Raw genomic sequence first — 24441 nt, forward strand, 5'->3', positions numbered from 1 at the left:
TAGTCCTTTCTGTGGCAGTTCATCGGATAGCCACATCGATCCTAGCTGTTTGTTAAGCAGATGTTGCAAGGAAGATGAACTTCAAATGCATATTAAAATAAACAAATGTAATCCATGGGTAAGCTGCTGGTGCAAAAAAGAAAAAGGGGGGAAAAGAGCCTTGCAAGATCCATACCATAAGAAATATTCTTGTGTTCCTTGTAACTTCCAATACCAGATTACATTTCACTACTTTCATTAGCATAATTAATAGGATGAATGAGCTTTAGGTTACTATGCTCTGCTGCATACTTCATACTTTGCATTTTAAGGTCATAGAAACTTACAACATGAACTTAATGCAGTTCTGAGCAACTGCTCTTTGTTACAGTTCAACAACAGGAAGCACTATAAGGATGTTGTGATTCTTCATGAGCTTCATTAAATTCTCATGTTTCATTTTTAAACATGCAAGTTTCTAGGCCATACATTTCTAGGTCGCAAAGATACAAGAGGCCACACATAGGTAATGCTTGGGATGGGAGAATCAGAAAAGTTTATGCTTTCCAAGGTTCTCCAAGCTCCACCTCACGCTTGGTCTGCCTCGGTCCCAAATACTTTTTGTTGTTATTTCAATGGGAAACTGTGCATTTTTAAAAGCGCACCCTTCCATCGACTAAAGAGTAAAAATGTATAGGTTGGTTTTGTTGTTGTTTGTTCTATGTTCAAAATGCACATTGTTGAAGTCCCCACTTTTCTAACAAAACATGATCACAAGCTCAGGAATATGCACGCTTTGCCCAGAAAATGCATTTGTGTTCAGGGAAGTGAACAAGACAAGTTCTGATGCTCAATGAACTGAGACAAAATTCTCATACATCCCTAGGGAATACCTGATGAGGTTCAAGAAGTGAGAGAATCTGCTGAATAACATTTTCAGAGGTTTTGGACTAAGTGGGGGTTAAGTATCCCTTGTCATTGATGATGAAGCTGAACAGAAATGCTGAAAAGAAAGAGAAAGCCCTACACGTTCACAGATCACAGAATTCAGCTGAGGGTGGCATAGAATTTGGATTCTCTTTGCTCAGAATTTTGATTTTAAAAACAAGTTCAGAATTATATGAAGTTCTAACAACAGGGACTCAAAAGTGCCTGTCACTATAAATATGAGCCAGTTATCTAGCCTCGTGTGGCGCAGAGCGGTAAAGCAGCAGTTTCTGCAGCTGAAACTCTCCCCACAGCCTGAGTTCAATCCCAGCGGACACTGGTTCTCAGGCAGCCGGCTCAGGTCGACTCAGCCTTCCATCCTCCCGAGGTTGGTAAAATGAGTACCCAGTTAGCTGGGGGAAAGGTAATAATGGCCGGGGAAGGCAACGGCAAACCACCCCGCTATAAGGCCTGCCAAGAAAACATCAGCGGAAGCTGGCGTCCCTCCAAGAGTCAGTAATGACTCAGTGCTTGCACGAGAGGTTCCTTTCCTTTCCTATCTAGTCTAATGATCTATCATGTTTTCAGTCCCACTTTGGGCATTCCCACATTTTCATGACTCCCATCAACTACCTGTGCAGGTTTTCTAATTGATTTTGCAAAAGGAGATTGGTGTTGAAAGGACTGATAGCTTTAGTGCGCTTAAGGAGACATTTGCAGTACAGTGGGCAGTCTTTACAGCAACAGACATCACACTTGACATTTATATCATGCTTTAGAATGTTCAAATCACTTCACATCTATCACTCAAACTTAAGACTTCCTGATTCGTAGTAGTCTCTGAGCACTATGCTACATCTCTCGTTGAGCTCTCCTTGAGAATAGGTTTCTCAGAAATGGGAGTTAGGTTTCCAAATCTTCCATCATAGAATGTAAATCTTCTGCAATTGATGCCAATGAAACCTGACTATAAGCAAACTTGGGATTTTGCTTGGTAAGCAGGATGAAGAATAATGTAAGAAACAGAGTGGGCGTAGAAATGAATTCCCAATTCAGAAATGCCCTATCCATTATGAGTCAAGCCCAGCCATCCTTCAAACTTTGCCTCAGCTCATAATATTCAGCACCAGCCATCTTGTCTGCCAGTTTCTTTCATGTCCACTACCATATTTTCACAAATGTAGCAAGTTGGGGGAGAGGGAAAAAAGAGCAGCTGAGGCTAAAGCCAAGTGACGGCTTCTGTACTGTTCCTGCATTCTAAACTATTCTTTTAAAGGTGAATTCTGGGAAGTGTTGTTTTTTTATTCCTCCTTATTCAATGACCTGATTTGCATGACATGGTGTGGCTCATCAAATGTTATTTAACCCATGCATATGCAACCCCTGCTCGGGTGTTGTAATGTTGTGCAAACCCAATGAACGTGGATTGTATGAGGGTTAAGCAACCCTTGCAAAACCCAAGGTCCGTTCAAGAATCCATTGTGATGTCCTGTCAAGAAAAGGAAATGATAAAGAGAGATTGAGCTGCTCACCAGTCAAGCATAAATGACAATCTTGGAATACAAGCTCATAAAGTTTACTGTTGGTTACAAGAAAAACATTGTTGCACAGTAGCAAGTGATTTATGTCAAGAATAAAATATACCCAAACCAGATATCTTTAGCCAAGAACTGCATAAGTACAGAAGAAAAATCTCAAACAGCAGTTCTTCTATTTCAACTCGCCAGGTGACCTTCAAGAAGCCCAATTTCAGATTTCATAGAAGATGACTGTAGGCAAAGTTAGTAAACTAAGCTTATGCAGATGCTTAAAAATCAAATCTACTGGGTCAGATTTATATTACAAAAAGCCAAACACAACTGTGCATTTATGGTGTTCTGGCTTTCATCACAATTTTTCAGCCTGTGCAGTATCAGCTAGATTTACTGCATCAGAAGTTTAAACTTTCTCTTTGACAAGACTTACATTGCAGGGACAGTATGCCACTTATGCACACACTATGACTTGGAACATCTTCCTCAGGGCCCATTCATTTTATAGTCTCTGAGCCACACCATCAAAAAGGGTGAATTATTACCATATGTGATGAATAATGCTCAATGTGATTTCTGGAAAGGTCTATACCTCAAGAGATGGAAAATAGGTGGTAGTCGTACAGCAATCACTTCATTTTGTGCGTAATCATAATTTTAACCATACCCAACATTTGTTTTGTTTTGTTAAGATTTTGAAATATATGTTAATTTTCTTTGGCTGTAAGCTACTCTGGAGGCCTGTTGTCAGGCAGAAAAGTAAGATATAAATATTTCAAAAAAATCAATATTGTACATACACACACACATGGAGCTTACAATAGCAACAATTAAAAAATGAAGCATTACTAATTTGTATTGTGTACAAAATTTCATGTACAAAATTATGTATGGTGTGGAGAATGTGGATAGGGAGACATTTTTCTACCTCTTCTATAATACTAGAATCCAATGGGGTGATCCCATGAAGCTAATTGGTGAGAGATTCAGGACAGATAAAAGGAAGTACTTTACACAGTGCATAGTTAAACTATGAAATTCACTATTACAAGATGTAGTGATGGTCACCAATTTGGATGGCTTTAAATGGAGATTGGATAAATAACTGGAGGAGAAGTCTATCAATGGCTACTCTTCCTGATGACTATACACTACCTACAGTATCAGAGGCAGTAAGCCTATATACACCAGTTGCTGGGGAACTTGGGTGGGAGGGTGCTGTTGCACCATGTCCTGCTTGTGGGTTCCTGGTCGACAGCTGGTTGGCCACTGCATGAACAGAATGCTGGAGCAGATGGACCCTTGGTCTGATCCAACATGGCTCTTCTTATGTTCTTATATTCTGATCCAGCTACAGCCAAGTGTAGTTAAGACCGGTGGTGCTAGCTGTGGGTGGGAATATGCAGTCAAATGCTCTCTGAAATGTTCTGAGGGTAATGCAATGTTTACAGGTATCCACACTTGTATGCACATTCTGATGTGCCTACTGCTGAATTCATGCATCTCATCAGCTCCCCCTGCTCCAAAACCCCGCCCCCAGAAACTACATTGGACAGAATTGTTAGAAATAACTAAGTTTCTGAATAATTAGCCATACCATTGAAGCACCAATATCTGTAATAGAAATAGAACCTGGCAGATTACTGCAGTATCTCTAATATAAATTATGCTCTCTTTTCAAGACCTTTCAGATATATCAAAGGACTCTGAAATATATACGACTGGGCTGTGCTCACTGTTTATAAATCTGGACTCTGCAAACATTTCACATACCCAAGACAAACACTAATATGCGAAACAACAAAAGAATAGCATCTAGTAAATTGGACATTAACTAAGAAGGAGTTCCTATACCATAATTAAGTCCTCTGATTCCATTTCAGAATTCAGTTTTTATTTTATTTTTTATTTTTTTGTAAAAGAAATTGTTTATGCTTCTAATGAGTGAGAATAATTTTACAGGGTAATGGAGGGTCTGTGAATGAATGACAGCTGGCAGATCAATTAGTAAAAGCATTTCTAAATAGTTCATGCCAAATATAGGAATCCAGAAACAACCCTGGCAAATAACTTATTCTGGCTTTAATGACAAGTGCAGGGCAAGTGTAGGGAGCAGAAATCTCTGGGAAGCAGAAAAGCTGCCCTTGAAGTTCTCCCATCAGTAATAATTATTTATAACAAGTCCTTTTCCGCAGCAAGTTCAGACGGACTACCCTGTCTTCGTAAGCCAACCTACGGTCTCATTCCGGCCTCTCCCCCACAAGGAATGCAGGAGGCATACGATAAGTCCAGCCACTCTGCTTTTTCTATTAATGCTCCTGCCAAGCTGCTGCTCTGCTCTCCGTGGCACCACATGGAGTGCTATTACGTTTACACAGCCTGTTGGGCAGGATTTCCTCTCCAGCTGCACTGCTAAGAGTCACCTGCCCATTCTGCTCCAGGGGTGACACCTGTCCATTTCATCTTCTGTCTGCTTATTTTTAATAACCAAGAGGGTCTCTTTTATCCCCTCTGGCAGATCCCTTTTCCTTACCTACTGCCACATAGGCAAATATCTTCTGTGTGTGCGTCTTTACATGAAGGTCTGATTTTATTATTGCAACGTTCAGGGCTCTTTCGCCAACAACAGCCAACAGCATTCTGCTGCCATCCCCGTCGCCAAATGCAAGCAAGTGTCCCCTATAAGGCTAGCACAACTGCCAAATGGTTCCGTATGGAAATGGCAGTAAGACAAATGCAAAAGTAGTGTGAGACATGCAAAACAATTCAAAAGCATTTCAGAAAGGGAAAAGGGGGTAAATAGCATGATTTCTCCTGAGGACAAACAGAAGTGGTGGGGGAGGGGGGAGAGAAAACTGAAAAGTTGGCTTTGGAGTTTTGTGATTGTGTGTTTTTTATACTTTGCTATAATTATACAGGGGTGTTGTTGTTGTTACATTTCCCCACATGACTGCCATCGGCATTCTGTTAGCAACTCTGCTCATACAAAGCGGAAAGGCAGCTGAATAAAATCCAAACTTTTCAGGTATCATCATCATTTATTATACGGTCACAGACCCAATGAGATATTCAGTTATCAGTGCCACTAGATTGCTTTTAAGTAGGTGCAGCTAGGTCTACCAGTGGTGACTTGAGGACTTGACTCTGATGGAGAGGGGCTAGCTGAGTCAATAGCACCAGCCACAGAACCACCAGATCTGGGCCCTGAAACCAAACTCAAGTCCTGCAATGAAGCACAACCCCTCTGAAGCAGAACTCCCTAAACTAGGTCACCCAAACACTGCAGCCCTTGAGGAAAACTGCACTGAGGAACCAGCATCCTTGCCCTCAAGGGCCAAATCTGCTCATCTATCAAGAGACAATGCAAAGACGAGAGAGTGCCAGGCTAGAGGACTCTCTTAAGACTTAGGTGTTTGCGAATGGAGGAAAAACACACTAAAGTTGGTAAACCACCAAATGATCATTGGTTGGGGAAAGGGTGTGGCTGTTTGGGGAACCCTGGAGGGCGAGACCTGGGACTTGAAGAGGGCTGGATTTGACCCCAGGCCAAAGGTAGAGGTGGAAGAATGAGCTATTTTTGAGCTTGCCAGAATTCTCTGAAATGTAGTGTCAAGCTTATTTTGCCTCACCCCCATTTTCACTTCCAATCTATTTTTTGGCTCATCCAAATGGGAAAATGCACATTTCGAAAAGGAAATCTGTGCATTTTTCAGAAGTGCGCACTTTACTCCCACCAGCTGAAGTCTAAAACTACGCAGTTTTCTAATGGGATTGCCATTTTTTATGAGTTCCCAACATTTCTTGACAAAAATTCTACTGCTCATGATTGCATTCGTGATTCCAAATATGACATTTTTGGATGACTGGAGAATAATATATATCAAAACTTCTAACATGAGGTTCTGCGCTCCTGCAATGAAGAATTTCCATTCCCCATCAAGGGGGTGGAGCCTGGGACAGGTAGTCAGGCTGAAAGACTATATAAGAGCTCAGTCCGCAACCAGGGCCAGATCTACACCAAGCAGGTTATAACACTTTGAAAGCGGTTTGAAAACAGTATATAGAATGTGTCATGACCCCCAACAGTGGTCAATACCATTACAAACTTATAAAGCAGTAGTGTACATTCTGCCCAAGCCTTGTCAGAACAAATGATCTCTTCCCTGGGACCTGTCCAAGGTTCTGAAGGACCTGCTTCTACTCACTCTTGCTTTCCAATCTGTGACCATCAAGAAGATACAAACTCTTTGCCTGTTAGGTCATTCTCCAGAGCCCTACATGTCCTGCTTCCTCCAAACCCCATTGTAGCCTCATCCTTGCCATGGACTGCATGGTTTTACAACTTCCTTTCCTATTCAGTTAACTTCTCAAAGCTAGTCAAGGCCAACTCTAAATCTCCAGCTGCCCCAGGGAACAAGGCAATCCTATTATTGAGAATAATTTGCTGCTTCAGTACATGCAGAGGGCACGGCTCACATACTATTATGCCCGGGGGGAGGGGAGAATAATTTTCCTAATTGTCACAAACATTGCAAATAGCTTCCTAGTTAATGCTGCACAATGACGATGGCATGTTATATCCTTTTCTTTTCAAATACAGAATTCCTACGAAAGTTGTTTTGGGGTTAGCAGCAGTCAGACTTTTCTCCCAAATGGGTTTGGGCTCAGTGCACCTAGCACAGGCCAGATGGACAAGTCACATGAGTACATAAAACGAATTCAATAATTTGCTAGGTAAACAGGTTAAAGGCAGAAAGATTGAATGTAAAACGAAAAGGGCATCTCCCAAATAGATATTCCAAGAATTGCTTCTCAAATGTGGTTAATGGGAGACTTCTGATGTAGCCACAATGGCACAGGAGCGGAAATGAGGCATACTGGGAAGAAAAGAAATGGATTAAAGAGATTGGAAGCAGTAAGATATGGGGGAAATAGGGACTCCCTAGCCACTGTGGTTCATGCACTGGTAGCATCATGATTAGATCATTGCCAAGCATTCTATGCGGGGCTGCACTTGAACCTGGTCTGGAAGCTGCAGGTAATGCAGAACGCAGCAGCTCAGGTACTCAGTGGGATATCCAGCCATCTTCACAGTACACCCATGTTAAAATAACTGCACACCTTTACACCTCTAATGTTGTGAGATGGCCCTCTATGGCTGCCATTTTGCGCAACGTTAGATATACGCAACTTCCGAAGCCCCGATCTTCTGTAAAAATGCTGTCTCGCAGGGAGGAGGGGGTGGCTGCAGGGAACTCCTGAACCATGTAGCGCTTGACAAGCACATGTGAGAGAGCCCCGCAGTTCAGCGCGTGGGTTCTGGTGGCCAGGCACAGGGGAGCCTGCCAGACTCCCGCACCCACTTCGGTGCTCGCACCCTCCTTAATTAACCCTGTGCATATGTGTGCTTTAAAGCAACTTTCAAATAAAACCATCATCATATCAGTTCAATCCCAGCGTATTGTTTATAACCAGTGAAAAGAGGGGAAATTGCCAATATATTACAAATAAACAATATTTTAAATGACAAAGCGGGTCTGTTGGGTCGGGTGTTGTTTTTATTCTGTTATCGCTGTGTTTTTAATTGTGCTTTAATGCATTTGTTTTATTATTGTTTTAATCAAGTTTTACTTAGGATCGTAAGCCGCCTTGAATCAGATTTTTCTTGGTAGAAAAAGTACACATTTAAAAAATAAAAAATCAATAAATATTAAAAATAAATAAAAATTAATGAGTACATCCAACACTGTCAGATTCAGCCTAAATATAAAATTCCATATAACCGGTTTCCAATTTCAGTTTTATAAGTTGCTATTGACCAAACCATAAAACATAAGAGAAAATCAATTTTCTCCAGTACAGTCTTTTACACTTGCCTTATAATACCTGACATATGCCTTGTCTCGAGCCTTTAAAAATGCAACCCATCTCAAAACCTTAAGATCCTCATTTCTCAACAACAACAAAAATCTAACTACTGGCAAATTGACAAACTAGTTCCATTTTTTAACAAGTCAACAAGATTCTCTCTCTCTCTCTCTCTCTCTCTCTCTCTCTCTCTCTCTCTCTCTCTCTCTCTCTCTCCTTGTGTCAGAAGACAATTAAAAGGTAATGGGGAAAGCCCTCAACTTCATCTGATCCACAATGGTAAAGTCATAATGATAAGATATCTTCACTAGTATCTTAGCTAGTCTACCATCAAGAACTGTGAAGGTCAGTAAGTGAAACTTGGCAAGAGTTAGTTCCTTTCCAAACAGTTTTTGAATTATTCAATTTGGAATAATACTTGAATCACATACTTAACTTTGATTTTGATCTCCTTTGGCCAAATTTTTCATGATGTGTAAATTTCCTTTCCCCCACCCAATGCCTGACAATTAATTAAAACCATGGGCTTATTCATTCATTCATTCATTTATTTAAAAGGATCAGGATTTAAAAGTGTCACTTACCTGGACAGGAATAGTTTCCCCTGAAGTTTCAGATCAGCAGCACAGTCGTCTGACTGACAATTTCTCTCAAAAACAGTCTGCAAGATTTAAGAAAATAGAATTACAATACTAAGAAGGGGGAAATGTAAACAAAAACAAACAAATAAATAAATAAAAACAAGTTCTCCCTTGATCTGTAAGAACTGACGAATGCACCCTAAGGAACTCAGGAAACCAGATTTCAAATGCTTCCCAAACCTCTTGAGGAGTACGCAATACAAAACAGTTTGAGAATATGCAGAAAAACATTTATATAGCAAGCAAGTTTCTCTTCAAATCAGGCGATCCCCCTGGTCTCCTCTTAAAGTTACTAGCTCATGGTTGCATCAATCATACTTTAAAACGTGATACAAAAGACATTATAAATACTTTAAACCAGAAGCCATATAATCAAGGTTTTCAAGGATGAACGGTGGCCATTGGTGTGTGAAATGCCCACCCCAGAGAGGCTCACCTGGCACCTTCCTTAATGTCTTTTCAGCACCAGACAAAGATGTGTTTATTCTCCCAGGACTTTTAAACTAATTCATTTTAATGTTTTAGACCATCCTACCCTAACCTACTGTCCTTCACATGTTTTGGACTACAAATCTCAGGATTCCTGTCCACTGGTCGTGCTGGCAGGGGCTGATGGGAGTTTAAATCCAAAAACATCTGGAAGGTACCAAGTTGGGGGAGGCTGTTTTAGACTGCAATTATCCAGCTGAGGAGTCATAAGAAGCAATGTTAAATTATGCTCGCCAGCAGAGAGGCTGGTCTGCAGGTACGATGTCACAACTTCACCAGAGGCTTCCTAGTATGTTCATGGAAAACTCTGCTGTCATAGATGTCATCCTAGCAGTGGGAGGCAAAATGGTGTGTTCTGGGGCCATATTGGATCCACAGGATCCAATCCTCCTCATTCCCCTGGCACTCACACAAAGTTGCCTCGAATCTATGACAGACCTGGGTCTGGAATAATTATTTTTCTCTCCGTGTAGCTACTTCCTGCCCTGGCTACAGCAAGTCTGCAGGACTATGGAGGTAGAGGTTGCTTTATCTTAGGGTCTCCTTCCCACAAGACAGGATTACTCTACCAGTCTCTGCATGGTGTAAGATGTAAACCGCCCAGAGAGCTTTGGCTGGGGGGCGGTATATAAATGTAATAAAATAAATAAATAAATAAATGGTGCTATGGTTTTAGAGCAGCTGTTTTACAGTAACTCTGAGAAGGTTATTTCGTGGCTCTCTGCATTATGCGATGGCAGTAGATAGGGTGTTAATCTGCGTTCCAGTATGGTTGTTCATTTTATAAGCTTTTGCTGCTTTTTTAATTAATTGATTGGGGGTTTGCTGAAACTGTGGTTTTTAATTGTTTTACTCCCTATGACACCCAAAGAACTTGTTATTTGTAAACTAATAAATAGAGTAAATACATGCATAAAATGAAAATGCAAAGAAAAGAGAATATTACAAATATTAATTATGGACAATTTTATAGCACAGTTCAATGAAACTTACAATTTACACAAATGAAATACACAAAATACAACCCTCTACTGTAATTTGGTTATTTCTTTTATTCTTGTTATACTAATTATTCTCTTTTCTTTCACTCTTGGATAACTATCTCTAAACACATTCCACACTATCTGCCAGAGACAATTTCTTTAATTAAATTGATTGAAACATGCCCAAAAACATACTCATGGCCTTGCTATAACAGCTATTACAGGAACTAATTGCTTAATGTAGGAAGAGTGGAATATACTACTATTAGGGGAATAAGGGCTATTTGGGACATGCCTCCTACAATGGCATTGTTATAAGACGTTAAAATGCAAGAAATGCAGGTAAGCTCAGGATAAAAGGGATACTGAGATCTTATCCAAAAATTATAATGAACACAGAAATTTGTCATTTATTTCTGAAATGTTGCATCTATTCAAGAATTTCAGAGTCGTGAACAAATACAATAAAATAATGAAAACTGAATCAAAACACATTAAAATACATTTTTAAAGAAACAAAGTACAAATAAAACCGCAGCTGGTCATTAAGGGAAGGCTTCCTGGAACAACATTTTTAGGAAGCGCCTGCCTGATCTCCAGGGGCAGGGAATACCATACTGAAGGCTCTTCTCCTGGTGAACTCCAATCGGACCATTGCTCCAAGTGAAACCACCAGGAGCATACCCTCAGATGACTTCAGTGACCAGACAGGTTGATAGAGGAGAAGGTGCTCTCTCAGGTATCCTGGTCCCAAGTTGTTTAGGGCTTTGCACAGTACTACTAGAACCTTAAACCTGGCCAGTGCAGTTCCCTCAGCAAAGGAGTTGAATGCTGGAAAGGGGTAGCTCCCGACAACAGCCCAGCTGCTGCATTCTGCACTAGCTCCAGCTTCCAGAGCAGCTTTAAGGGCAGCCCCACATAGAGTGCATTGCAGTAATCCAACCTTGAGGTTATTAATGCCTGTACCACTGTGGCCAAGCTATCCCTGTCCAGTAGAGGCAGTAGCTGGCGAACCATTCTAAGCTGCCCTGGCCACTTGGGCCTGCAGCGACAGAGATGAATCTAAGAGTAGTCCCCTAAACTATGAAACTGACCTTTCTGCAACCCCATCCAGAACAGGCAATGAGCCTATCTCCTGGCGATTGCAGGGGGGGGGGGGACACAAAGGTAGACATTTTGGCCATAAGAACAATTCCAAATTAGGGCAATACCTATAATAGGCCAACCAAAATACCACAAAATAATATACAAATTTTCACATTTCCCAAAACTCTTCCTCAGGTTAGATGGTAAACAAATCAAGGGGAGAGGGACAACGGTGGGGAAATGCCTGGTGTGGAGACCATGGAGTCTGCCTTTAGTCACTGTCTTTAAGGTGGAATGTAGGGGGAGGTACCAGATATTTCAATTAGGCTCTATGAGATGTTATGTTTGTTACGTTGCAAAAAAGAAGAAATGAAGAAATATACAATCGTTGATTCCCGACCCACAACAGACACACACAGCAATAACTCGGATTAGTCTTTATCTATTGGTGAAACACACAGGTTTGCTGGTAGGTTCAACAAACCTTGGAGGATGAGTCATCCTATTAGAACAAAACCATTATCTAAACACATCAAAGAATGTTATGTCCAGTCCAGTTCGCCATGCCAACATCCTCTGAAAAAGTCAACTTGTGCTGACATCACCAGGTTAAAAAGATAGCATGAATAAGCCTTAACATATGGTCTAGGAAAGATCTGGAAGGGGAGATTTCAACATGCAAAAAATGAGATTCATAAAGGAAGTCATAAAAAAAATTCCCTTAGGCAGGATCAAATGAGAGGCATTGTACTTAATACGCTTCATCTCTCCTAGATAAAGGAGCACTTCCTTGCATCCAGTGATTGCAAAACTGAGGACCAGTTGCTTTTTACTGCACATACTCAGACCCTTGGTTGTTTATGAAGCACATCTAATAAAACATATCCCATGAAACCAAATGCAAGCACCTGATTTCATCTCACTGATGACAAGTAATTAACATTCCTGAACACTTTCCAGGATTTAATTACATACACTGGCTACAAGAAGGCAAAATAACTGGCAGAGTATTTCCATTGAGAGGCATAGCAGGTGAAACAAATGGGAGTGAATTCCTTACAAGCTATAAATGTTTTTAAAAAAAAGGGAAAAAAGAATCTTGCTATTAAACAAAGCAGACGTGCCCATGTAAGCGGTGGCCAGGAACAGCTGTGAAATTCCTTCACAAGACACTCTGTTTCATGAAGAAGGCGGTCAGTATTTTGCTGGGGTGGGATGGGGTCAGGTTTGGGATATGGAACATTCAAAGGCCCACATGGTCATGAAGATGGTTTGGGTAGAATAAATTGTAATGTCTAAGCCTAAGCCTCTTTAAGCCAGGCTGGTGTGAGGATACATGATAAATCTGGAAAGAAGCACTAGCACTTCATACAACAGAAAGTGATCAAGAAATGAGCGTATCAATATGAATAGGAATGTACTAGTTTTTGTCACACAGCATGTTTTGAGCGTACTGTATATGGAAAAGTGGTATACAAATGAAGTGATTGATTGGTTGAATTTACATTTACAAATTACACACCACAGAGACACAAAAAACTCTGAGAAATCAAAACTGATAATTTTGTCCATCCCTAGTTCACGGTATCAAAGGATGGACTCAACACAAGGTGCTCAGGACAAACGGCATGAATGTGTTGTCAGTGGGTCCTACTCTGGGCCTTGCCAAGTTCTAGTGTTTGGAACTGGGAAGGATTTCCCCCCCCCCTTCAGATAATGTATCGAAGGTCTTGGAGGAAGAGAGCATCATCAGTGGGGGGGGGGATCATGTTTTCCTGCTGTTGCTTTGGCCTCCTGCTGCTGTCCCACAATAGGGAGGAGCAACTTCCTCTTTCTTCACACACCAGGAAGCAGCAACGCCCACATGGCCCATTCAGTGGGCGCTTTATCATGCTGCTTTTCCTGCACACAGCAGGAAATGGCAGCAGGTTTCACTTCAAATTTTTTTAAATGGATTTACCGGGTCCTATTTTGTTGTGGAAAAAAGACCAGAAGGAGTGCGAGATGTGCGGGGAGGCGGATGGCATCGTCAAAAAGACCCATGAAAAACCATGAGTGGCCAGTAACGAGCGTGAAATAAAATGCTCATCTGATGACGCAGTTTCCTTTTCATGCAGCATGGAGCTATTTCACATATGCAAGTGCAAATTGAGGTTTACCATCATGTGCACACTCAACAGGGAGCAGTAGTCAACCACAAAAGGAAAACAGAAAGCTTTTATCCCACATTTGCAAAACTGAATAATCTGCACATATCTGAGGCAGTATCCCTAACTATTCAACATAAAAGAAATGATGGCCCTATGTAGCTTAGTCAGTGACTTAAGTGAACTAATTGCTGGCATCTCCAAGTTAGAAATACATCTAGATACCTTCTGCTCAAATGCAGATCTAAATTTCTTCCAAACTTATCAGTCCTGCTTTCCCTCCTACACACTGGCCTGGTTCATTAAAGCACAGGCAATTTCAGAGCTCGACTCAATCCAATTGTATTATAACACTGGGTGGGATCATTTTTAAGTTTCCTGGCATGGAAAGTGTCCATTCACTGCCAACTTTGGGTTCACTCTGACCACCAATTTCCAGTATGTGAGGCCACGCAAGTATATGTGGGTGGGACTGAAAGCTTTGGGGGATTCTACTCAACCGAAACGAAAAAAAAATATTTTTAATTGAACAAGGAGGAAGGGACAGGAGAAAGCAGTTTCCTGTAATAAAGGAAAGATTTGTATCTTGGATATATTGGGAGTAGCACAGAGTTCTGATGTCTGTTCTAACAGAGTACATTCTCGGCATTAAACAGTTTGACTCCCAGAGGCTCATAAATGACCAAAGGATAATTAACTGGCTAACAACACTATGACTGCAAGAGTGGTCTTCCCCACCTCAAACATAATTCCTATACCGCTATTCTGAATTATATCAGGGCTGGACTAGATAGATATTATTCTATCTGCTCCCTGGCCACTTCCGCATAGAGTTTCCATACCATGCTATGATTTCTTGTTACCATGGGACTTCTCCCTATTGTGTGGAGAGTTTCTTTGCTGCCCTCAGACCTAAGGTAATGCTGGCTAGGAAACTCTCTAGAATTGGTACTTGACATTTTAGCACAGAAGCAGAAACTCACCGTGAAGTATTGGGTCAGGGAAGGAAGGTCAGATAAGGTAATGTAGAGATCATTCAGCAGTAGCCATTGATTCCACACTACACACACTCCTTCAATGTCTTTCACATGAGAGCTAATTATGCCCCAAGCCACAGTTGTTGCTGAACATATGTTCACACAAACAGGATAAAGAGTAGTGCAGTTCTGGAGTGTAACTGGATGAGAAGGGGGAATTGCTTGGACAATAAAATGTTAAGCTAAGAGGGAGGGAGGAAGTGAAAACCTACTGGGGGTGGAATGTTGAGAAAGGAGTAGCTGACATTAGTGAGGGCCTTAAGGCATAGTTCTGCCCCGATGCAGGTTTTCCCCATAGAAATTGCCAGCACGGGGGTACGCAATATGGACTGGAAGCCTAGCATATGGGGCAGGGGTGGTGCTGTTATCCTTTCATAGAATCATAGAATAGTAGAGTTGGAAGGGGCCTATATGGCCATCAAGTCCAACCCCCTGCTCAATGCAGGAATCCACCCTAAAGCATCCCTGACAGATGGTTGTCCAGCTGCCTCTTGAATGCCTCTAGTGTGGGAGAGCCCACAATCTCCCTAGGTAACTGGTTCCATTGTCATACTGGAACCAGTTACAACCACTACCACCACCCTGTGGTTCCAATCCAGATTGTAGGCAGTGAAAAAACACTGCAATTTTAACTGTTTGATTATACTTTGTAGAATTTGTATTCTCTAAGTGACGTCTGAATGAGGTTATAATGTAACTGCGTAAACCAAAAGCCTGGCTTTGCTTTTCTGTGTTAAGCATAAGACAATAGTGGCTGCCTTGGTTATGGTTCCCATGGCAGGGCACCTTCAAGCTGACAGTTTTATCATGACTAGGGGGAGAAGCGGTCTTTGTTTGAGCTGTTCCAGATGGTGTGGGGAGGTCAACAAATTGGAATGGTAGTTAGAAAAGACATCTTGAACAAGATTCGTCAGAGAGTCTGGCCAGGAGATTTGAAAAAGCTCAGCTGTAGGAGTTGGAGAAGTTGGTTGGAGATTGAGTGCTGGGGACAGTTGGTAGTTGATCGTAAGAGAGTTTGGGGCTAAGAAAAGCAGAGCTCAGAGCTGGTAAAGAGCAAGCCCTCAAGTTTGACAGGACCCTACTGGAAGAAATGAAGTCTGGAGCCAGTTGCTGAGGGGAGTGGAAAGCCATGCTGTAAAGATGTGAAGTTTCAAGCAGGCAGCTAAGCCTGGAGGAAGCCTCAGCAAGTAGACTTTGAAACAGAATAATCTTAGAAGTCAGAAAGAATGGAAAGAGCTGGAGGCAGAGGAAAACTGGTTGTGAGGGATTAGCTGGGGTGGAGTTTAGGGAAATCTGGTCTGAGAGAAAAGCTACTGAGAGCTTATTTGGCTCTTACATATTAGGAACAGTAACCAAGCTTATTTAATCTAAATACATTTAAGCAATCTTAACGTATTATTTAAAGAGGGACATTTTACTCCCTATGGTAAATAATGTTCTCATAAACATCTCAGTTTTATTAATCTCGAAAGGTAGTCTCCAGGGGTGATGTCAATCTAGCACCTAGAAACCAGGCTACTGAGTTTCTTTTTGGCATAGAGGGTTTGTTTTGGTGGTGGCAGTTAAATGTTTTATAGCTGAGGCAACATTCCCTAATACTGTTGTGTAACAAAGGCCAGACGTCTGTGTGAGTAGTTATCTTCAGGTGCTGTCTTAAAAGTGTGAGGGCTAAAGCTGCAGGTGGGGTTGGGCCTGCTCATTGCACCCTCAGCATGCTGGGCCCATCCTGTCAGGTCCCTAACCTTGCCTTGTTGAGTGGAAAGTTCTGCAGGGGAGTTCTACTCACATTTGCTTGAATGTGAGTAGAAAGCTTCATGCAATTCAGGAAACACACTCAATGTCATGGATTTGAGAGGGTGGAGCTGGCATACATAGAGAGATTGGCAGTGGGGCCAGCAGGTGTGTCCCCGATCCCCAGTTGTAGCCTTCACACATGAACGAACTATTGAGTCTGACAGTGGAACTAGTGTGATTAGGAACTGTACTAGCAAAAAAAACCAACCAGAGAAGTGGAAAGGTAACAGACTGGTTAGTCAAACTATGACCTTTTCACCTGGAATGCCCCAAAAATGCACCAAACGAGCATAGTTAAGTAAGCAGTACTTTATGCACCCCCAATACTGTTTAAAAATGATGAATCTCTGATTACATTTATTTATTTATTACATTTCTATACCGCCCAATAGCCGGAGCTCTCTGGGCAGTTCACAAAAATTAAAACCATTCAAAGTATAAAACAACAGTATAAAACCATAATATAAAATACAATATAAAAACTCAACCAGATCAAAACATCAGCAATGCAAAATTACAAATTTAAAACACCAAGTTAAAATTTCTTTATAGACTGTTAAAATGCATGCACACATTATTTATAGACTGTTAAAATCCATAATAAGGATTGGGTCTAGGTAATATGTCCTAAACTAAGATCCACTTCCGGCAATGCCACGTGACTGACAAGAGAGAGACAGCTCATTTTCACATTTTAATTTGATGCAAAATCAATGCCATATGGGCATCATTTTCTTTACCCAATGAATGCCACACTGGAAGAAATTAAAGCCAGGCACTGGGAAAAATCATTGATGCATAGAACTACATGCTAAAAACACAATTAAGGGTGCAATCCTATGCACACATACCAGAGAGTAAGCTCCACTGAACATACTCAGACTTATTTCTGAATAAACATGCAGAAGATTGCACTGTATGTTGGGCTTCCTTTACATATTTCAATATAGCTTGCTCCCAAATGGTTTAGGGCTTAAATTGAGCTTGGAAACAACCAGGCAATCAATGTAAATGGCACAGAATAGGTGTAATGTGCTCAGAATGCCTAGCTTCTAAAAGTGCTCTCACAGCTGAATTCTGCTTCAATTGAAGCTTCCAAATGATCTTTCAAGGCAGCCCCCATGTATTACAGTAACCCAGCCTGGATGTAACCAACGCATGTCTCTCTGCAATGAGAGCTGCCTGCTCTACAAAAGACCACAGATGGTGAACCAGCCAAAGCTAGTAAAACACACTCCTGACCACTGCTGACACTTCTCCTTCCAGAGAAAGTGCCAAATCAGGAGTACTCCCAAACTGCATACCTAGGGGGAGTACATCTCCATCCAGGAACGGTTGTTCACCACCATTCAGTTCAGCACATTCCCTGATCCACAACATGTCTGGCTTGTCTGGATTAAGTTTCAGCTTGTTCACCCTCATCCATCCCAAAATTGTCCGAAGACACCTGTTCAGGGTTTCCACTGCCTCTTTGGGATTGGAAGGTAGAAAACAGAAGTAGAGGTGCACATAATCCACATACCAATGACACCTCAGCCAAAACCTCCAGATGACCTCCAGTTTCATGTAGATGTTAAAAAGGTTAAGGAACAAGATGGTGCCTTGGCCAATGGTCCTCCCAGCATTAGCTTCTGGACCTGAACCCCACCCTCAAGTAGGACTGGAACCCCTGCAATACAGCGCCCTCAAGTCCCAACTGAGAGAGAATCCAGAAGGATACCATGGTCAATAACATGTTCAGAATCTCATGTTGTTGCTGCTGTTTTTAACAAGAAGACAATTTAGTGTCTAACCTGATTTCTCTGAGCCATCTTCTGTCCCTTTTTCCATCGGAGTACAGGCCTGAGTGCAGGTAATTCTTTTTCCTCCTTGGCCACAATATGTTCCCCAAGACTATATGCAGCTTCAAATACAATTGGTGATATCACATCTTTGACTCTTCTCTATAAGATTAAATGACAAAAAAGAGCATTGTTTAAACAATAGCATGGACTGGGGTCTCTTGGAGGCTCAGTAAATACCTGAAGAGACAGTATTATTATTTATTCAATTTATATCCCGCCTATATACAAAACACCCTGGCTGGCAAACAAAGTTAAAAACAATTTAAACAAAATAAAGCAATCAATAAAACAATACAACATAACAACAATATATAACAGTCAGCAATATGATTCTAAAAAAGGAAGGCCAACCAGAATAATAGTCTTTAATGCCAGCAGGCACATTTCATTCCACAGCTGAGAGGAGGCAAAGGAAAAGGTCCTCCGGTGTGTGAATGCCAATCTCATATTAGACAGTCACAGCAGATGACCCTCCACAGCCTACATGTTGTGGTGAGCAGGAACATAGAGGTGGAGGTGCTTCCTAAGGTAACCTGGACCTCAACCATGTAGGGCTTTAAAGGCAAGAACCCGCACTTTATATTTTGCCCGGAAAGAACATGTCAATAATCTCTTTTCTAGCACGACCCTCCTTCTTTCCCACCCATTGATATATTTCCTTTCTCAATCCATTTGTTCCTCTTTTAATGCCTGACACTGAAATTATGGCATTTTCCAATTTCAGACTGCAACTTTCTGAGCTCATGAAAGTGAGCCAAATGATATAGGAAATTCAGATGGGAACTACTGATCCAAACTCACATCAGCTTTCACAGGGAAATGTTATCATTCTAAAACAACTGGTGCACACAACAAAATGTTGCAGAGTGGAGTCGCTCCATTAGGATTTTTTCCCTCTGAATCCACCTCCACCCTCCAAGCACGCTGATATCTCCCTCTTGTTCATGGGTAGTGCCATTTTGGCTACATAAACAGCAGCGCTTGCAGTTGACTATTAGTTTATATGACAGCACCTACCAGCCAACACAGAGTCATCTCAGCAGAGGGCAGAATTACACAATGGCCCAGAGCGCATGATCAGCACAGCCCACCATGGCTTATTTAAGCTATGGCGGTTGCAGTGCATGCCAACGGGCATTCTGAATATTCAAACAGCAGTTGCCATGGCTTATCATAATGTCTGAACCTGGTGAAGGTGGGTTGTTGGTGTGATTAACCATCCACCAACAACCCTAAAACAGCCTATGGGTTGTGAGTGGTTTGTTAACCATGCCAACAACCCACCCTTGCTGGGATCGGACATCAGAATAAACTACAGTGAGCTGCAGCAATCATGCGAACCAGGCCAGTGACTCCAAAGTGTAGGATATCACTATGTACCTAGGGTGACCATATGAAAAGGAGGACAGGGCTCCTGTATCTTTAACAGTTGCATAGAAAAGGGAATTTCAGCAGGTGTCATTTGTAAATATGGAGAACCTGGTGAAATTTCCACTTCATCACAATAGTTAAAGCTGCAGGAGCTATACTAGAGTGACCAGATTTAAAAGAGGGCAGGGCACCTGCAGCTTTAACTGGCGTGATGAAGAGGGAATTTCACCAGGTTCCCCATATATACAAATGACACCCGTGGAAATTCCCTTTTCAATACAACTGTTAAGGATACAGGAGCCCTGTCCTCCTTTCCATATGGTCAGCCTAATGTACCTGTCTCCCCAGTACCATCACTATGGATAGCAGCAGCTGCAGGTGAGGGGAAATTTAAATTGGGAAATGGTACAGAAGGGTTTATCTTCTCTCCTTTAGTGCCACAACCCAAGTTGCCCTCTCCCCCATGGCTGCTTTTAATCAAAGAAAAAGGGTGCTGGGAGATCCCATCACAAATCTCCTATCTCATGTTGAGTTTGGTCTTTATAAATTACTGCAGAAAACCATTCTCTTTCTTCACTAGTTTAAAGGAGCTGAGTGCTGACCTGAATCAAGTGTAAGAAGTGGATCAGCAGGCCAAGAGCTTATTAAATTAAAGATGGCATTTGGAAGAGTGGCTGGCAGCTACTAAACAACCTCTTCTGCTCATTGCCTGCAGTTAATGTATGACCCTAGCATTTGCTAGGGAACAAAGAATAACAAGCAATTAAGCCTGCCCTTTACAGCATCCAAGTCCTGTTTTTCTTAATTTTTTGCCACTGATTGTAGGAGAGCCAGAAGGACATATTAAAAAAGAAAAAGAAAACTAGAGATGGAAGGCTTAAACTATGAGAGGAAAAGCAGGAAGCCTTCAATGAAAAAACTGCAACTCCAACATAAGCCAAAACATGGCCCTCCCTTGCACCCTCTTGAGAAACCATCGCACAAGGAGCTACTGCAAGAAGCAAGAGGATCAGGACCCCTCTGCCTCTCCCACACCGCCACATAATTCAAGCCCTGAATAATGGTTAATTATGTACAATCACTACCGCCAATTGTGAATTCAAGTGGAAGAGTGCCAACAAAACTTTGTGAGCTGCTTTGGGGAAACTTTTAGTTTTGAAAAGTGAAATAAACACATCTTAAACAAATAAAACGGGGGCAGTGAGAAACAAGAGGGAAGGAGCAGCGTGCTTCGGGAGAACACTGAGGTTTGCAGAACCATGTAGATGCAGAACCAGCATGGCACGAGGGAAATGCATTGATTAAATAACCAAATACTCCTGCGAGTCCAAAGTACTCAGTAGAAAGGGGACTACTGATTACGTCTCTGCATATTTCATTATCCTTGCCTTGCCTCCTTTCAATCAATGTCCCCTGACATATTTAGGGTGGTTAGAACAAAAAGAGACAGCAAAGCATTCCAAAAGGTTCTCTCCAAACTGGGGAAATGGGCATTAAAATGGCAGTTCAATGCAAGCAAATGTAAAATGATGCACATTTTTGCAACTGATACAGAACTGTTTACTTGTAGCATTCCAACTTTTTTGAATGTGACTGAAGCATCCAAATGATTTTAACAGTGAAAAGAAAAGCACACCTCAGCTCTCTGGAGTTTGGGAAATACTTGCCATGGATTGTAAATCTAAACCAATAGCAGTGAACAACCAACACATCCTGTCTTAAGGGAAATGATCTGCACTCCTCCAGAGTTTCTTAAAGATTTTGAAAAAGCTATCTGGTACATTGTCCAGACCACCCCCACCTCATCCTTTTAAATCAGGGTGGAGGAAAACCCCTATTAAATTCCAGCCACTCTGGGAGTGTGCTTTTGCTGGGTGTCTTTCTGCTTCACTTCTTTTGATGAAAGCTGTGGCAAGCAGAAGCTAGATTAATCACATGTGTGGACATTCCCTTCCAGAGGGCCTTGGAGAAATAGATTTTCATAGAGCCGCTTGTCTTTAATTAAAGCTTTTGAGTGCAAATTCTACCCAGCCATTCATTACACCACATGTTCTGCTCTTTCAGTGCTGATTACAGACAAAAACAACTTTCCAGAGGACTTGCAGACTCAATAATACAATAAGCAGGCAGTTCTCCATCAATGAAAATAGCACTTTGCTCCAGAGGTGTGTGTGGGGGGGGGTGTAGGGGCATATAACCATTCTTAGGATCAATCTCTTCTTGGTGGTTTATTTTGGATGAACTTCCGACTCCCTGGTTCTTTGATCAAATATATACCAAAAATTGTCATTAAAGTGTAAATGCCTCTGCATTTGGTCATAAATTTAATTTTCCTGCCAAGAGTTAATTGCTACATTTATGTCTTACACACTAAAGTTAACTGTTGGGTTTTTTGGTTGGTTTTTGGTGGAAAAGGAGGTCCCATTCATTTCAATGAAACTCAAGCGGAGTTTCTTCAGACAGTATTTAAGCCAGCTCATAAGCACAAACAAGTGCTCGCAATGGTGGTGTACTTGTGATAACAGAGAAGATACTGTCAGAAAAGATACTGATGGAAAAATTAACCTTCATGATCTTTCTTCTTTAAATTAAACCAATTGCCACTAGAGTAGATAAACAGCATGGATGGGGGCCCACTGGCTTGCAGGTCAACTTTCCATCCGGCCTCACCTCCTTGGCCCTGCACCCTCTACTCAGCCTCACCATTCCTACTGTGCCCCACCTTGTGGGCAATTCTCATCAGGGTTGCAGCACACAGGGAGGGGAAGGATAACCCTAGGGTGACCATACAAAAAAGAGGACAGGGCCCCTGTGTCTTCAACAGTTGCATAGAAAGGGGAATTTCAGCAGGTGTCATTTGTATGCAAGCCGCACCTGGTGAAATTCCCTCTTCATCACAACAGTTAAAGCTGCAGGAGCCCTGCCCTCTTGACCAGATGCAAAAGAGGACGACCTGGACGACCACAACATCTGGACAACCACAAGTTGCCCACAATTTATTTATTTTCTAAAGTACATTGCTCTGGATTCCAGCTTTGGATGAAAATTTTAAAATAAATAGATTTACTTTGTATGGAACCCGTGTCTTTTGAACACAATGACATGTACTAAGCATCTTCTCTATACTGATATCCCCTTCATGTCCATGAGACATTTGTAAATTCAAAGGGATCGAAATTAATAATGAAAGCACAGAGAGCGGTAGTGTTGTTTTTTTCTCAGAAGTTTGTGAAGACACTGTATCAATCACTATGCCCAATCTCCACTTCACGATTCCCAGAAGAAAACAGTCCTGGCTGGGATGTCAAATAATTCCACTCTTAATGATCGGTCACAGGCCAAGGTATAAATATAGAGTAAGAAAGTGTAATTGACTGTACTTCAAAGGGCTGCAAGAGGGGCCATGGCCTGCCCATTGTTTTGATGTACATCACATTCTACCAAGGCAATCTTTTAGGATTAGAGGTTGTTTGCACTGTAGCCTTTACTGCATCCCCTCCAAATACATAAACAGTGGGTAATTGACAGGATTCTTTTACTAACACTAGCAAGCAACAGAGGAATGGTTTATCAATTTTTTGAAAATGACCCAACATATTCAAAACTCAATTACAAAGGCAATTTTCATAGCATCAAAGATAATCCCTTTGAACTATCCAGCAGCTTAAAAATTGCTTGCTGTTGTTGGCTGTCTCCCCATGGCAATTGTCACATGTGCTCAAAGTCTAATATGAATTCTGTTACGAATTTACAAGAAGAACTAAAACCAGAGATGCATTTCTTTCCCGTTTTATAAATATGCAATGACTCCCACATGCCATCTCATACAGGAAAGTTTTTGTTTTTGATTTCTTGGGGGTATGAATGAACACCACATCCGACAGACTTCCAAAACTGCACACTGGATAAAAGAAACTTCTCATCATTGGGACTGCTTGAGCCAATAGCATACATTTCTCATATAATCTTGTTTTTATAAAAATAAAAATAAAATCACAGGGTCAGCCAACCGTGGGATCCTTTACTTGTGAAGAGGGGAGCAAGAGAGGCAGGGAAGAGAGTACATCCAAACCTAGCCTGCTGCAGTGCCACCAGAGACAGAAGCTGAGGAGCCAAACAAGGGAACTGTCGTGTTTCCCGTTCCCTCCGACATTCACACGTGCTGACAAACTGACATGGGGCACCCAATCAGTGAGACTTCTTTTATTTCAGGAAATCCCACGGTAAAAAGCTTAATGGTTACACACTTCAGAAATACTTAAAGCTGATTGATGATCAGAAAGTTTTAGGCTCCGAAATAACATACAGTCAAAAAATGCTACTCGCTATAATAACAACCTGGTTTCCCAGTTGCCATCTCAATGGTTCCAAACAATGGTTCCAAACCCAACCAAGGGAGGGGAAAGATTCCTGATATGATCCTTCAGGCAATCACAATGGGGAATTCTTGAAAAGCTTAACAAACCATCCCAAGCGAGTTAGTCCAAATGCAGCCACAAGTTGGTAACTCAGAGAACATGGCCATAGCCTAAACAAGATCATGGGGTGGGTAAAAATCTCAGGCACAAGAATTCTCATGCTGCTGCTTTAGCACAGGGAACTCCCTGCCACCTGAGTCTGCAGAGGAAAAGTCCAACAATAAAAATCAGCCCCAGTCTACCCTTACACTGTGCTGTTGATGAACAAACACACACAATCCACAACAAATGAGAGTTCAAGTCTGAAAAGCCTCACAGTACTTTT

The 24441-nt window shown here is 41.6% G+C and overlaps 1 protein-coding gene across 1 annotated transcript in view; it reads right to left on the reverse strand.

Moving 5' to 3' along the window:
• The window catches only part of ITGA9 (integrin subunit alpha 9), a 249188-nt gene that overhangs the window by 85844 nt on the left and 138903 nt on the right, over window positions 1-24441 (reverse strand). Inside the window, exons 16-17 of the mRNA XM_063129756.1 lie at window positions 18277-18426; window positions 8891-8967 (exon numbers count right to left, since the gene is read on the reverse strand). Of these exons, the coding sequence (XP_062985826.1) occupies window positions 8891-8967; window positions 18277-18426 (227 nt within the window). The remainder of the gene's footprint in view (window positions 1-8890; window positions 8968-18276; window positions 18427-24441) is intronic.

The sequence above is a fragment of the Elgaria multicarinata genome, chromosome 1 (genome assembly GCF_023053635.1).
Source record: "Elgaria multicarinata webbii isolate HBS135686 ecotype San Diego chromosome 1, rElgMul1.1.pri, whole genome shotgun sequence".
Lineage (NCBI taxonomy): Eukaryota > Metazoa > Chordata > Lepidosauria > Squamata > Anguidae > Elgaria > Elgaria multicarinata.